General features: G+C 30.2%; 2 protein-coding genes and 2 pseudogenes across 2 annotated transcripts; 3 read left to right on the forward strand and 1 right to left on the reverse strand.

The window, feature by feature from the left end:
* Window positions 1–1,400: 1,400 nt before the first annotated feature.
* LOC107619890 (transcription factor MYB98-like) lies at window positions 1,401–3,127 on the forward strand. The gene is made up of 3 exons (XM_021114062.2): window positions 1,401–1,912; window positions 2,165–2,291; window positions 2,480–3,127. Exons 1-3 carry the CDS (start codon window positions 1,401–1,403, stop codon window positions 3,125–3,127), a joined length of 1,287 nt encoding a protein of 428 aa, XP_020969721.1.
* Window positions 3,128–6,058: 2,931 nt separating this feature from the next.
* LOC148561217 (mitogen-activated protein kinase kinase kinase 20-like) lies at window positions 6,059–6,950 on the reverse strand (annotated as a pseudogene).
* Window positions 6,951–7,321: 371 nt separating this feature from the next.
* Window positions 7,322–8,373, forward strand: LOC148561218 (mitogen-activated protein kinase kinase kinase 20-like; annotated as a pseudogene).
* A 2,158-nt stretch (window positions 8,374–10,531) lies between these two features.
* On the forward strand, window positions 10,532–14,998 carry LOC148561219 (plant intracellular Ras-group-related LRR protein 7-like). Its single transcript, XM_088489358.1, has 9 exons — window positions 10,532–10,836; window positions 11,604–11,673; window positions 11,801–11,847; window positions 12,540–12,648; window positions 12,783–12,868; window positions 13,382–13,472; window positions 13,867–13,952; window positions 14,281–14,367; window positions 14,484–14,998. The coding sequence occupies exons 1-9, from the start codon at window positions 10,738–10,740 to the stop codon at window positions 14,592–14,594; spliced, it is 786 nt and encodes a 261-aa protein (XP_088345484.1). The 5' UTR covers window positions 10,532–10,737; the 3' UTR covers window positions 14,595–14,998.
* The last annotated feature ends 618 nt before the right edge of the window (window positions 14,999–15,616 follow it).

Consider the following 15,616-nt stretch of genomic DNA (forward strand, 5'->3'; position numbering starts at 1 on the left):
TAGAAGGATAGTTCATAGAATGTTAGTTGAAGGAAGGTTACATTTTCAGCAGGAAGACATCCCTTTGTTTTTTGGTAATTAAACAAGTAATTCTTTTTTTGCCTTTTGTTAACTAATAGCTATTAAGTGAAATCAAAGCTAAATTAAAATATACATTGAATTTCTTTACCAATGTGCATGTAGAGTGACAAACAATGAAACCTGTATAACTAGGACAGAAAAGTCAACTTGGTCAAAGAAATGAATCATTAAGTCAAAAGTATAACCGCAAGTCAAACAAATTAAGCTACCTTAAACCTTTGGGAACAAATTAAAGGATTATTACATACATATTAGGAAATTATATTATTTAAAACTATTTATGTTCAAATAGGTCAATTAACAGAAACTATTTTTTACTTGAATAAAATTGCATCTAATAAGAAGCTACATGCGGTTTAATTAATAAAAAACTATCTAAGCTTTCATATATAAAGAATGTTAATAATTTTATTAAATAATTATATAAATTTAGTCCTATGAATTAATATATTATATGGACATTGAAAAAGTACGAGACAACCCTTTACATATTTCCAAATTATTTTTAATGAAATTTAAAATTAAAAATAAAGAAATGGGTCAACTAGATTGTATCCGAATTTGAATGAATTCATTGAATTGGTACGAGAACATATTTTCTTAGCTAATTATATTAACATATAATTTAAATTTTGATACATTATCTCACATTTAAACGAGATTATTAAAAAAAATAGCAGTATGCAGAAGTTGCACCTTAATTTGGTGAATATAAAAAGAGTTAAGGTGTTCCCTTGTTGCAAACCATCCAACTAGGAGTAATTAGTCCTTATTGTTTATTCTTCATTCTTCTAAATGAAGGGTATACTTTGAAAGAAGTAAATTTAAGTTAAATTTGCAATTAGTACTAATTAGTGCGTTAAATAGATATTCATAAGCTTTTGATTGTACTCTACATTACTTTACATTGATAGAATGTCATTGAATATTGTTCCAAAAATATTTCTCATAAAATTACTCTACACTAGATAAGCATATAAACTCTATCAACAATAAATAAATATCATAATTGAATACCGTTAAATCCTAGTGAAAGTTACAAACTAAGTCATTGACAAAAGAAAATTAAATAAAAATATAATGCTAGATTCCTAATGTTTGAAGTTACAAACTAAGCCATCAAGATGTGAATCAATATCCCATGCAATTAATTCATTATTATGGTAACGTTCCCCATTAAGTAACATAAACAAGTTGGATTGAAACTTGAAACAGAGTAATGCTCATCACTTAATTTTCTATTACTTCTTTTGTCAAAGGATTTTCAAACAAACCTTAGAGAAACTTTTGCATCACAAACAATGCAATATTCACTAACAATGAAGGAAATTGATCTTCCATTTGGAATCTCTAATTCATCTCATGGATTCTACCAAGATCTCCATCACCATGTTGATCAATTTCATCAAGTGAATGTGAATGGCAATTCCTCATCATCAAATCATCAAGTTTCTCTAACAAATCTTGATTCCTTTGATGTCTATGAGTGCAAGCCTTTTGTGGAGAATAATAATGTTCATGTTATGGATGATTTCCAATATAACGGAGGAGGTTTTGGTAATTTGAACCTCACTAATAACAATAATCGAAGTACTCCATTGGATATCATAGTTGGAAACCAAGGTTATTTACCATTTTATCCTCTTCAAGAGACCAAGCCTACGAATCTCGTTCTGCCAGATGAAGTCTCATCCATATCAACAATGGGTTATTACAAAAGGGTCAATGGAGTCAACAAAAACAATAAGTTATACCCAACATCCAAGAAGACCTACAAACTTCAAAAGAAGTCTAACATAGTAAAGGGCCAATGGACAGAAAGCGAAGATAGGTACAAAAAAAATTCATTCACAATTTTATGGTAGAAACTCAGGTGCAGTCGACTTCACGTGAAGTTGATACCTGAAAATCGTTGGATGATTTGATTGGTCTGACTAAATTTTCATCTAACGACTCTCAAGTGTCAACTTCACGTGAAGTCGACTTCACCCTGAGTTTTCACCTAATTTTATTTCATGTATAAATAAAATCAAATTGTGTCTAAGAAAATAACGTGTGTATATGTTGCTGCACCAAAATAAAGCTTATTGATTCAGCTGGTAGAACAATATGGATTAAGGAAATGGTCTCATATTGCTCAAATGCTGCCTGGGAGAATTGGAAAACAATGTAGAGAGCGTTGGCATAATCATCTAAGACCTGACATTAAGGTTAGTACCAATTTTAGTTCATATCATAGTATTATATGTTTTTCTCTTGGATTCTCTTTGAATTGTTACTATTTTTTATAAGCTACGCTTTTAAAGTGTGACTAAATACTGTATTAAAAGATATTTTTAACATTTTTATCATCTTGTTGTTTATCGATTTGATTTGATTCGATTTTTTTTTTTTGTAGAAAGATATATGGACGGAAGATGAGGATAAGATCCTAATTGAAGCTCATGTGGAGATAGGAAACAAGTGGGCAGAAATTGCGAAAAGATTGCCCGGACGAACTGAAAACTCGATCAAGAACCATTGGAATGCTACCAAGAGAAGGCAATATTCAAAAAGGAAGTGTAGATCCAAGTACCCTAAAACATCTCTCCTTCAAGAATACATCAAGAGTTTAAATTTGGACAAAAATCCTCTAATGGACTATAGGAGAAAATCTGTTAACCCTAGAGGCAATGCTAACAAAACTAGCTCGGCCGCCTCAAGCAAAGCACCACCACCACTTTCGGCGGCGCAACCTCAGCCGGTAGGTAATAATAGTCAATTCTCTATGTCGGATCGGTTGGTGCCAAGTTATGATTTCAATGAGGTAATGCCGGATTTTTGTTTTGATGAGAATTTGTTTGAAGGAGGGTGTAGCATTGATTCATTGCTTGATGACATTCCTTGTGCTCCTATTATGGATACTAGTACTATTAATGTTGTGGATGTTGATTACAAGTGTGATGATATGCAACAAGAGATTGTGGAATCCATGATGGAGGGTGATGGAATAATCAAGAAGGAGATGGATTTGGTGGAGATGGTGACAAAGGTCAATAAAAATTGATGATGCTTGATTATTACTTATTAGTCCTTGGTGCATATATTATATGGTAGCTATAACTATCATGCACATTTAATTATTTTTATCTTTTTATCTTCATGTATATGCTTCCTTTAAGAGAGAAAGTTTATGGAACTTGTAGCAAATTTAAACACAACACAACAATGGAGCAGGAATGGGGAGTGAGGTGGGGCTACAAGAATATTTTGAAGGAGGAAATTAAGTAATAATAATCACTATTAGAAACAATTATAGTATTAATATTTTATATATTATGTTTATGAATATGATAAATAAAGCTTGTAGTTAAATTTTGATCCTTATTAAAGGGGACCAATTGGCAACTGGGTTATAAGCCTTGAAACATTATTAAGACAAATGGAAATAAATTAGTAATTTTTTGTTTGCTTTTAGTCTATTCCATAAAGTTAAATGCTACTATATTAGAAATTAAACTTAGCACTGTGGTACATTTGCACTTCTGGATTTAATTATGTAAGAATGCATAATGTCAATGTGGATCTTAATTCTTATGCTTTGGAATGTCCAATTATTTTATTTATTTAAAAGAAAATTCTACTTCCCTTTTCTACGTTATGTTAAAATGACACTCTCATCTTCTTTATTTTATAAATGTATATTCTCATTCCTTCTAATTTTTAAAAAATTTCCTTTTTAATCCATTTTAAACTTTTTGTGTTAACTAATGTTAACTTTATCCATTTTTTAAGAAAAAAATATGCATTAGCAAAAATTTTATTTTTTATCATTAAATTTGCTTACCAAAATATCTTTTAATAAATTATTCTTTTATTGATTAAATTATATTTTTAAAAAAATTTAATAATTATATTATTTTTTTCTAAAATATCATTCAATAATTTTTTAATTATTAAATTATAATTTTACCAAAATTTTCGTTAACAATTTTTTTATATTTTATTATTAATTTTTCGATATCTATATATATTATTTTAATATTAAATAAAAAATTTTAGTAAGATTATTTTTCAATATCAATATATATTAATTGTTATACATATTAATAGTGGTAAGATTTTTTTATTTAATATTAAAATAATATATATTGATATCGAAAAATTAATAGTAAAATATAAAAATAATTGTTAACAAAAATTTTGGTAAAATTATAATTTAATAATTAAAAAAATATTGAAGGATAGGTATCTTAGAAAAAATAATTTAATTATTAATTTTTTTAAAAATATTTTAATAAAATATAATTTAATCAATAAAAAAATTATTAAAGGTTATTTTGGTAAGCAAAATTTAATGATAAAAAATAAAATTTGTGCTAATGAGTATTTTTTTAAAAAATAATTTATTTTTTCTTAAAAAATAGATAAAGTTAATATTAGTTACACAAAAAATTTAAAATGGATTAAAGATGATGTTTTTTAAAAGTTAGAAAGGAGAAGAATGTACATTTATAAAATAGAGAGGAGGATAGTGTCATGTTAGCATCTCGCATGGGAGAAGAGTGGAATTTTCTCTTTATTTAATAATATATTTACAAGTGAAACTGAGAGTTGTATATTGTGTATATTTCTATTTCATATTATATAATAATATATACACAATTTATGATAAAAGAAGAAGAGTATAGTCACAGTTAAATACTCAAGGATTTCGACTTTGAAATGTTAATGGTGGTATGTATGTTTTTTCGTTAATAAATAGTGTGAAATGAAACGAAGTTGTCTATATATTTCGTTATTTATAATGGTGCATATTCCATTACTGTCACATGAATATAGAAACGATGTAATTTTAAATAGTGAAATATTTATTATCTTTTAAATTTTTATATAACATTTATCAACTGCTCTCTATTTAAAAAAGAAAAATAATATCATTATAAAATTTTATTTGTGGACAGAGGTAAAACAAGTCTATATCAGAGTTGAATTCGTTTATTTATTTATTTCCCTGCTATTATGTATTTTGTTTTACAGGAGTTCTTAATTTAGTAATGCTAAGGAAACAAAAAAAATAGTCAGAACTTGTTTTATTTAGTATTAATTAATTATCGCAATAATTAATAAATTTTAAATAAAACAAGTTATGCAGTTTTTGACTAATTTTCTTTGGTTATCAAATATTTTCGTTCTTAATTTTGGTGAACAATGTTAAGTACAAGGAGTAATAAGTTCAACAATATAGGATTACACGACATAAACATACATACATGCATGTATACATACATACAGTCCAAACAAATTGAATAAGACAATATAATAAGTTTGAAGGAAGCAATTTAAGAGTGAATTAATTAAGCTTAATAACTTATGGTGTTTGTTTCTAACTTTCTATTGAGATTAATTAAGGTCTTAATGTAATAAATTCGGTTTGTACGCTTAATTCATAGCAATAGAAACTGAATTGAGTTTGTTTCTAGTGCCGTTTAACAGAGCAAAGTTATAAGCCTCCTGGTAAATAAGAAATTAGCCACAAAATATTGTATACGCCATATATTTAGTTTTACGGATTAAACCTAAGATATTATCTTTAAATAAGTCGAATAACTATCACTTGTGTTAGCCTATTTAGGTATTTTAGTTTCCAATCAATTATTTATTTGATCATATACTGAAAGTAGAATTATAAAAAAAAGAATGAAAAAGAAAATTGAAACAAACAAAAGAACTGATAACATCCGAAGCACAAATAACAAACAAAACTATTGTTATTAACATAGTTTATTAAATCTTAAAGAACAGACTCATTATTCATCAACAATTTTTACAACTTATCTATTTCCTAACACCGCCTGACTCCAACTCCCTTTCGACAAAGCTGTCAAGGAGAAGAAGATGGCCTGACCCAAGAAATCTTACGGCATAGCCATCAGGCTCTTGAATAGCGGACACAATAAACAAAACCACTATCCAATCTTACAATGTCATAATTTCTCTAACTATATGAACCATAAAGGAAAGGATGATATGAATGAAAAAGTGTGATATAAAACAAAGGATGATCAAGAAGCATCTCAGCAGTCCACTTCTTGCTAGGATCCTTCATAAAGCACTTTTTCCAGAAAATCATAACAGAAAACATTGATTCCTTTCGGCTTCTTGGGTGATAGTTCAAGATACTCAACGAAGAACCTCAAATACTCTTCAGTACGCAAAAATCTCTCACCCCATGCAAGCAATCCAGTCAACATTTCAATCACTATGCAACCAAGTGCCCATATATCGATCGGAGCATCAATATGACCGGAAAATGTCTCCGGCGACAAGTACAATAGCGTACCTCTAGGCTTGGACTTTCAAACCTCAAACTCTGCTTTCTCCTCTTTAGTCTTAGATAATCTAAAATCCGCAATCTTCAATTGATAGTATGCACTCTCTTTCTTCAATGAAGGAAACAGAAGAATGTTCTCCGGATTGAGGTTACAGTGGACGATTCCTTTGCGATGAATATGCGAAAGCCCTTTAACAATCATGCATGCATAGACGCTCACGTCGGTCTCCGGGAGAGGTTTCTTGTGGATCAAGTCATCCAAAGAACCGTGAGGAGCATACTCCAACAGAAGATTGTAAAAGTAATGTCCGTGCTTTACCGTGATCTCAGTGCCAAAGCATCGAATGATTTCTTCGCAACCACCGCTTTCACCTTCTTACAATGATTTGAAAATCTGTTCTTCTTTCTTCAGTGAGAATGCCAACCTGGGAATGGAGCTCTTCTCAGCAATGAAGCTCTGATACGATGTTTGTGTATCAACAACAATTGCAAGATAAACAGTGCCATAAGAACCCACTCCCAAGACTTTCAGTTTTTTCCATTGTAAGCTACTCATCTTTGATTGATTTTTCTTACTCCTTGTATCAACATCAAATGTTACATATAATGATAAAATAATATTATTTATCAATATACAAATTTTTGAATACATGCAGGTTAGTTCTTTTGGCTCTTTTTGTGGATTATGAACTCAGTTTTGTGTTAGTTCGTTACCTTGTGCTATTTATATTAATTAGTTGTATCACTGAAAATCATATAAATAGCACAAGGTAACGAACTAACACAAAACTAAGTTCATAATCCACAAAAGAGCCAAAAGAACTAACCTGCAGGTATTCAAAAATTTGTATATTGATAAATAATATTATTTTATCATTATATGTAACATTTGATGTTGATATAGGGAGTAAGAAAAATCAATCAAAGATGAGTAGCTTACAATGGAAGAAACTGAAAGTCTTGGGAGTGGATTCTTATAACACTGTTTATCTTGCAATTGTTGTTGATACACAAACACCATATCAGAGCTTCATTACTGAGAAGAGCTCCATTCTCAGGTTGGCATTCTCACTGAAGAAAGGAAAACAGATTTTCAAATCATTGTAAGAAGGTGAAAGCGGTGGTTGCGAAGAAATCATTCGATGCTTTGGCACCAAGATCACGGTAAAGCACGGATGTTATTTTTACAATCTTCTGTTGGAGTATGCTCCTCACGGTTCTTTGGATGACTTGATCCACAATAAACCTCTCCCGGAGACCGACGTGAGCGTCTATGCACTCATGATTGTTAAAGGGTTTTTGCATATTCATCGCAAAGGAATCGTCCACTGTAACCTCAATTCGGAGAACATTCTTCTGTTTCCTTCATTGGAGAAAGAGAGTGCATACTATCAATTGAAGATTGCGGATTTCAAATTATCTAAGACCAAAGAGGAGGAAGCAGAGTTTGAGGTTTGGAAGTCCAAGACTAGAGGTACGCCATTGTACTTGTCGCCGGAGACATTTTCCGGTCATATTGATGCTCCGATATCGATATATGGGCACTTGGTTGCATAGTGATTGAAATGTTGACGGATTGCTTGCATGGGGTGAGAGATTTTTGCGTACTGAGGAGTATTTGAGGTTCTTCGTTGAGAATCTTGAACTATCACCTAAGAAGCCAAAAGGAATCAGTGTCTTTTGTTATGATTTTCTGGAAAAGCGCTTTATGAAGGATCCTAGCAAGAGGTAGACTACTGAGATGCTTCTTGATCATCCATTCCTTTACATAACACTTTTTCATTCATATCATCCTTTCTTTTATGGTACATGTAGTTAGAAAAATTATGATATTGTAAAATTGGATGGTAGTTTTGTTTATTGTGTCCCCTATCCAAGGGCCTGATGGCTATGCTGTAGGGTCTCTTGGGTCAGGCCGTCTTCTTCTCTTTGATGGCTTTGCCGAAAGAGAGTTGGAGTCAGGCGGTGTTAGGAAATAGATAAATTGTAGAAAGTGTTTATGAATAATGAATCTGTTATATAATATTTATAGTTTGTAAGATTTAAAAAACTATGTTAATAACAATAGTTTTGTTTATTATTTGTGCCTCAGATGTTATCAGTTCCTTGTTTTTGTTTCAATTTTTTTTTCTTTTTTCCTTTTATAATCCTGCTTTCAGTATATGATCAAATAAATAATTGATTAGAAACTAGAATACCTAAATAGACTAACACAAGTTGTAGTTATTTGACTTGTTTAAAGATAATGTCCCAGATTTGATTCTTAAAAACTAAATGTATGGCGTATGCAATGTTTTGTGGCTAATTTCTTATTTACGGAAAGATAAATTGAGAAATGTTAGGCAAGTGAAACTGAGAGTTGTATATTGTGTACATTTCTATTTCATATTATATAATAATATGTACACAACACAATGTATGATACAAGAAGAAGAGTAAAGTCATAATTAGATACTCAATAATTTTAAATTTGAAATGTTAATGGTAACATATATGTCTTTATGTATTTCGTTATTTACAATGATACGTATTCTGTTACTGTTATATAAATATAAAAACGATATAGTTTTGAACAGTAAAATATTTATCATCTTTTGAGTTTTTATATAATATTTATTAACTATTTTTTATTTAAAAAAAATTAATATCATTATAAAATTTTATTGGCAAAATTTAGGTGGACAGAGGTAAAACAAGTCTATATCAGAGTTGAATTCATTTATTTGTTTATTTATTTATTTCCCTGCTACTATATATTTTATTTTACAGAAGTTCTTAATTTTGGTGAACAATGTTTAGTACAAGGAGTAATAAATTCATCAATATAGGATTATACGACACATAGATACATACATACAGTCCAAACAAATTGAAGAAGACAATATAATATGTTTGAAAGAAGCAATTTAAGAGTGAATTAATTAAGCTTAATAACTTATTGTGTTTGTTTCTAACTCTCTATTGAGATTAATTAAGGTCTTATTAATGTAATAAATTCGATTTGTACGCTTAATTCATAGCAATAGAAACTGATTTGAGTTTGTTTCTAGTGCCGTTTAACAGAGCATAGTTATTACTTAATACTTATCAATCTTTTCATTAAGTAAAGATTGTTGAATATTTATTTTTTAATTTTTATATATTTCAGTTAAAAATATTTTTTAACAAAAAAGATCGATACAAATGGTTTCATTTTTTCATTTTTAACATTTGAATAAACATTTTAATTTTTAAAGATTTAGCTTAAAAACCCATAAATTCGAAGAATGAATTTTTCATGCACTTTTAGTTTAAAGAAATTTACTCATAAATTTAATTTCGTATTATTATTATCATTAATAAAAATTACTATTTTTAAACTTATTATTTAATAAATAATAACATATTGCAGAATTTGGACACCAATTCCAGTCAATTCATTTATAAAAAATCTTAGGTGTATATAAATATATCAATGTGTTGTTTCATATTATATATATATATATATATATATATATATATATATATAATTATATTATATATGCCTAAAAAATTATCTATCAATTAGTTATCTTATATCAAAATACGTATTTGGTATTTTAATTTTTTTATTATATTATTATAAATAAGTTTGATTACATTATTACAAGTTTAATTATTTTGATAATTAATTATTGAATTAGAAAAAAATAAATCAAAATTTATAAATGTAGTTATTTTTTGTATACATATAATATTTTTATATTTTATATAAGTAACTTGTGTAGTAATTAATTTTTTTGTGTACACTTATTTTATTTGATGAAAACTCAGGTGAAGTCGACTTTACGTGAAGTTGATATTTGAAAACTGTTAGATAAAAATTTAGTTAAATCAATCAAATCATCTAACGGATCTCAAATATCAATTTCACGTGAAGTTAATTGCAGTTGAGTTTCCACCATATAATAATTGTTTTGTGTTTAAAAAAAAAGACGTGGTGAGTCAAGTAGAAGTGGCAGTTGCCATTTACGAAAGTGCCCCTCTGTCAACAGCTAACACAACTGTAATAACCAACCAAAACCAAACTATATTACAACGTGTTAAATTGTTATTATCACAAAATTAGTTAATTAATTAAACTAAATAAAAAAAAGGCGATAATAAAAAAGAAAACGCGCTTTTTGGTTCTGACTATTGAATCTCTTCTTCTTCTTCTTCTTCTTCCTACTCTGTCTTCTTTGTCAAATCAATTTCTGAGCCTCACTTGATTTCTATTTGAATTTGTGTCGTAAATAACCTAACCATTTCACTTCGCACCCCCAAAACCCAGCACAACAAAAAAAAAAGAGTTTTTTTATTTTTTATTTTTTGGGAATTGTGGAATGGGGTGTATACAGAGCAAAAATGCTGACACCAAAGCCACCAGAGCTGCGCGGTGGCGATCCACCGGCATTGTTGCTCTCCGCGACTCCAAATTGAAGGTAACTGTTTTTTTTTTTTCCTTCTTTTTAACTCTTCGATTTTGATTTCACTGAAATCTTAAATTGGTGCCTTGTTGAGTTAATTTAGAGGATTTAAAAAAAAAAAAAGTGCGAGGTTGCTGACTGTAATTTGTTGTATTGATCCCGAAGTTAAGTACTGATATGATTATGAAGAATATGTTTTGTAAACTCTGAATAGGGATCAATTCAGTGGTTGACATTGAATTTGTGATCAATTAAAGGGTTTAGTCTTTTTTTCCTTTGTATAATTATTTCTTTGTTGTGTTACACAACTTGAATTCAAAATTTATTAACTGAGAAATGGTTTCTGTACTCACTTCATTTTGGATACTGAACTGACTCGCTTCCCTCCAACATTAGATGGAATGCGCAGGAGAGTGACTTTATGCGGTTACTGATGATTAGTGAGTGCAAATAACATAAGTATTATAGATTTATAGCTGTTGCATACAATGAACAGTTCTACATTGAGGTGATTGATGCATGGGATAGGATATTTTTTGTTCACTGAATTGTGGGTCAAAACATAAAGGTGTATTGTTCTAGAGCAAAAGGGAAAAAATATGATATTGTCCTCTAGTGTTAATTGATATGTTGTCAAGTTTAGTGGCCCCTTCTGATGTTCCTAACTGAGATGTATTTTGAGAGGGAAGACGACCAAACAAAAATGATTCTCTTAACATGTATAACTGTTTGCTTTTATGATACGTACTTACCTTGGACCTTTTGGCTCTCATGGTAAACAGACATTTCCTGACGAAATCCTTGATCTAGACAGAAGTGTGCGCACACTTGACTTAACACATAATCGAATAGGTGTGTGCTCTTTCTTCCGATTTTCTTTCTCATCACATTTTGATTAAGAAGCGCTTGATCTAAAATATATTTTATCTTTTTGACTTTGCTGAAAATTTCCTTCCACTATTATTTTCCTTCATTGCAGTTGACATTCCCATGGAAATAAGCAAATTAATTAATATGCAGCGCCTGGTAAGAAACAAGAATTTCACTCTATGCCTCAAGCTTTGAAACTTATCATGAACAATCTTTTTCAACTGGGAAATGTGATTATGGATTATATCTATTTGTGTTGAAATATGAAAGAGCACTAGAGCTGTAAATTAAATAGGATGCAATAGATTTGGATATTGATACTAAGTAACCATCTTTTGTAAATATTAGTATTCCAGCCAGTTGTCATTGACTTGAGTTCAGTTGTTTACTTGTTTCTTGAAGTTGCATAGCTTGAAAACACGATAATTCTCTCTCTCAAAAAGGTGAGGCTAGTGAGTTAGGAAGACAAATAATTTCTCAATGTGCATTCAAATCCTCCTTGTTTACATTGCACATTGGTCTTTTCATTGTTCAATAGCAGGGATGAACAAGAAGTTCTAAATCCTGCAAAAAATTTCAAGGAGCCACATAACCGATTTAGGTTTGGCAGGCTTCCTTGCTACCGCAAACTCTATCACATTTTTGTTGTTCCTTTAGAAGTTTGTCTACTTATTGATTAGGATAGAATTTGTCAGTTTTGAGTTTGTTTAAACTATTCTGTTTTCTTTTCTTCCGTGTTGGTGTTTTAGCAGTGGTTGTTTTAAATTTTTCAACAAACCTAGCCGTATGGTATTATTAAAGATTGATTGCAAAAACTGCCATATAATCAAGTTGTGCTAACATCACAGATATTGGCGGAGAATGTAATTGAGAGACTGCCAGTGAATTTGGGAAAACTCCAATCTCTAAAACTCATGAACCTTGATGGAAATCAAATTTCTTCCTTGCCTGATGAATGTAATTCTCTTTTTAATTCAATAAGATAACTTTTTTAAAGAAATGATTTTACCTTATTTTCTTCCATGACATGTATTTCAAGGAACATTTTCTTTGAGATTTTATTTATAGCTGACAGTGTATTCTTTTTCCAGTGGGCCAGTTGGTAAGGCTTGAACGCTTATCCATCTCTGGAAATTTGTTAACATCCTTGCCAGCAACTATTGGCAGTTTAAGAAATGTAAGTGATCATACCTAATGGAACCTAAATATCATCTCACTATTCTATTCCTTCTCAGATTTGGAGTTTCCATTCATGATGCATCTTTATGTGGATATGCTTGTTACCACTGCATAATCAAGGGATGTTGAATGGTTTGGGATTACCCTATTATTAATAGACATTTTGAATTGGTAACTTTTCTCCATGTCATGGACACATTAGCTATGATGCAAAGTTAGTTACACTGTAAGACATTTTAGATTGTGTTGTGTCATTCTTATAGCTTTTTTCCATCTAACTGTACATGATTGTCTGGATATAGACTTGATTTCTCTTTATTATTTGCTATTTTGTTACCTTTGATATTATATTATGCTGTAAACGCCTATGGCACTTGGATCATAAGGATGTATTCATAATAAATTAGCTGAAATTGCTGTTATTGTGTTTTCTTTGACAGTTTAGGATATTTTGATATAAAATGTGTACCATTTTTTAACTTTAGAGTTTCATGCATGTTTGATAATGCAGCTGTTGATTTTAAATGTGTCAAATAACAAGTTACAGTCTCTACCAGAATCCGTTGGTAGTTGCTACTCTTTGGAAGAAATACAAGCTAATGGTTTGTATCTACTTGACTTGACTTCTTTGTGTATGCATCGGACGAGGATGATAATGCATGATTTTGCATGTATTTCCCATCGCATCCATTTTTTCCTTGCCAGTCATGTAAAGTGATCAAAGAGTTATTTTATCAATGTGGTCTTACTTAACTGGGTTTGGAAGATTGTTGACCTTCCTAAACTGAGTTTAGTTGATTGTTAGGTTTATAATCTTAAAGATAGTGTCAAAATTTCAGATGAAGAATGACTGTGATATATATACTGTAAGACTTCTCTAGGGATGGACAATTTCTATGATAATTTAATCTGGATCTTTGGAACAGCTAACATCATCAGCTTTTTTTGTTAAATGGCTTCATATTGTAATGACTTGGCTAATTTTGAACATTTCAGATAATCAAATTGAAGAGCTTCCTGCTTCAGTATGCAATCTCTCTCACTTGAAGTCACTTTCCCTAGATAACAACAATGTGAACCAGGTATTATTTTGTGATGTGAAGAAGAAGAACTTTACTGATGCAATGCTGAACTTGATTGAATGATATCTTATTCTCTCTGGGTTATTTATTTTGTGTGTATGGGCACCAAATTTCAATTATCAATTTATGGTAAACTTCTGATTGTAATGTAAAACCATAGATTAGCTGCATACTCTAATCAAAATACAAAGCTTTGGTCTGCTTATATGTTCTTTACTTGCATTATATGTTACTGTTCAACACTCACATATCGAATTGTTCAAGGTCAACACTTATTTCCTGTGATTGCAAAGGTCTTGATGATTTTCTTTGCTTTACTTCTAAACAGATACCGCCGAATTTATTGAAAGACTGTAAAGCTCTTCAGAACTTATCACTGCATGGCAATCCAATATCAATGGATCAATTTCAGCAGGTATGTTTCCTTTTTCTTATTGTTTTACCTTCTGCTTTCCCATCTGTATTTCATCTATTAAGTCAATATAAATGTTCAATTTAAATGTAAATTTGAACCATTGATGAATATTCTAGATGGATGGATTCCAAGAATTCGAAGCCAGAAGGAGAAAGAAGTTTGACAAACAAATTGATGCAAACGTGATGATTAGTTCCAAAGGTCTTGATGAGGGTGTTGATCATTAAAATCATCCTATGCTAGATAATGACACCACTTGCAATGGAACTATATATAGACATACATTTTGGATGAAACTTTTTATGTAGCATGGAAGAAAGGGTATCTTATCCCTCTGTTACATTGTATATGATCCCTATTTTTGTTTCTCCTTACCCAAATTTTCATGCAAATATGCATTGCTGGCTTGTAAATGGAGCCATTATCCAGCACTCATCTTTAGATTTTCATATATGGGATTATTTGAAGCCATTTTGTTGATGATGAAAAGGGATTATATATGTATCTTGGCAGATGTAAATTAACATTGCTTTGGATGTGTAATATTTAAGGGCTGCAATGGCATTCTTTGCCCCTTAATATTATTTCAGGTGATAAAGAATGAAAAAATCTTATGCAGTGCTTTGTTTCATTCTAAGCTTAGATGGAAGATAATGTTTATATGAAGAAACATTAGTACAAGTTAGAGGGTTGTTTTTCTGAAAGATGAGATTTTTATCATCACAAAATTATCTTACTGCCAAGAATGAATAATTTTCAAGGCATGTTTTTTTTGGGGTCCCTTTTTAACATGGTACCTCTAACAATCTAATTAAGGAGAAAGTCTATATAGACAACCCAAAACCAAAAACAGGTGGACCATGTGAAAAGACTGAATGGTACAAACTAGGTTTTATTGATACTTTTGATAGTGACCAACCTAAGTCCAAAGGTTCAGTTTATATCAGCAAAAGTGGAACTATCATTTTGTCAGATTTTGTTTTTGATATTGGAGTAGCAATAGTGTTTTTTCAAAATGTGGGTTGATGAGGTGTTATTCTCAAATGTGGAACCGTTTAATTAGATAAACAAAAATCGGACCGTCCGATTTGTGAGAAGTACAGAAATCGGACCGTCCGATTTGTGAGGATACAGAAATCGGACTGAGGGATTTATGAGAGAACAGAATGTTAAAAAAAATTTAAAAAATTTGAAGTATAGAAATCGGACCCTCCGATTTTTGTATCTTCCACACTTTTGAAAAACACCA

Source organism: Arachis ipaensis, chromosome B6 (genome assembly GCF_059453495.1).
Source record: "Arachis ipaensis isolate K30076 ecotype BB chromosome B6, ASM5945349v1, whole genome shotgun sequence".
NCBI lineage: Eukaryota > Viridiplantae > Streptophyta > Magnoliopsida > Fabales > Fabaceae > Arachis > Arachis ipaensis.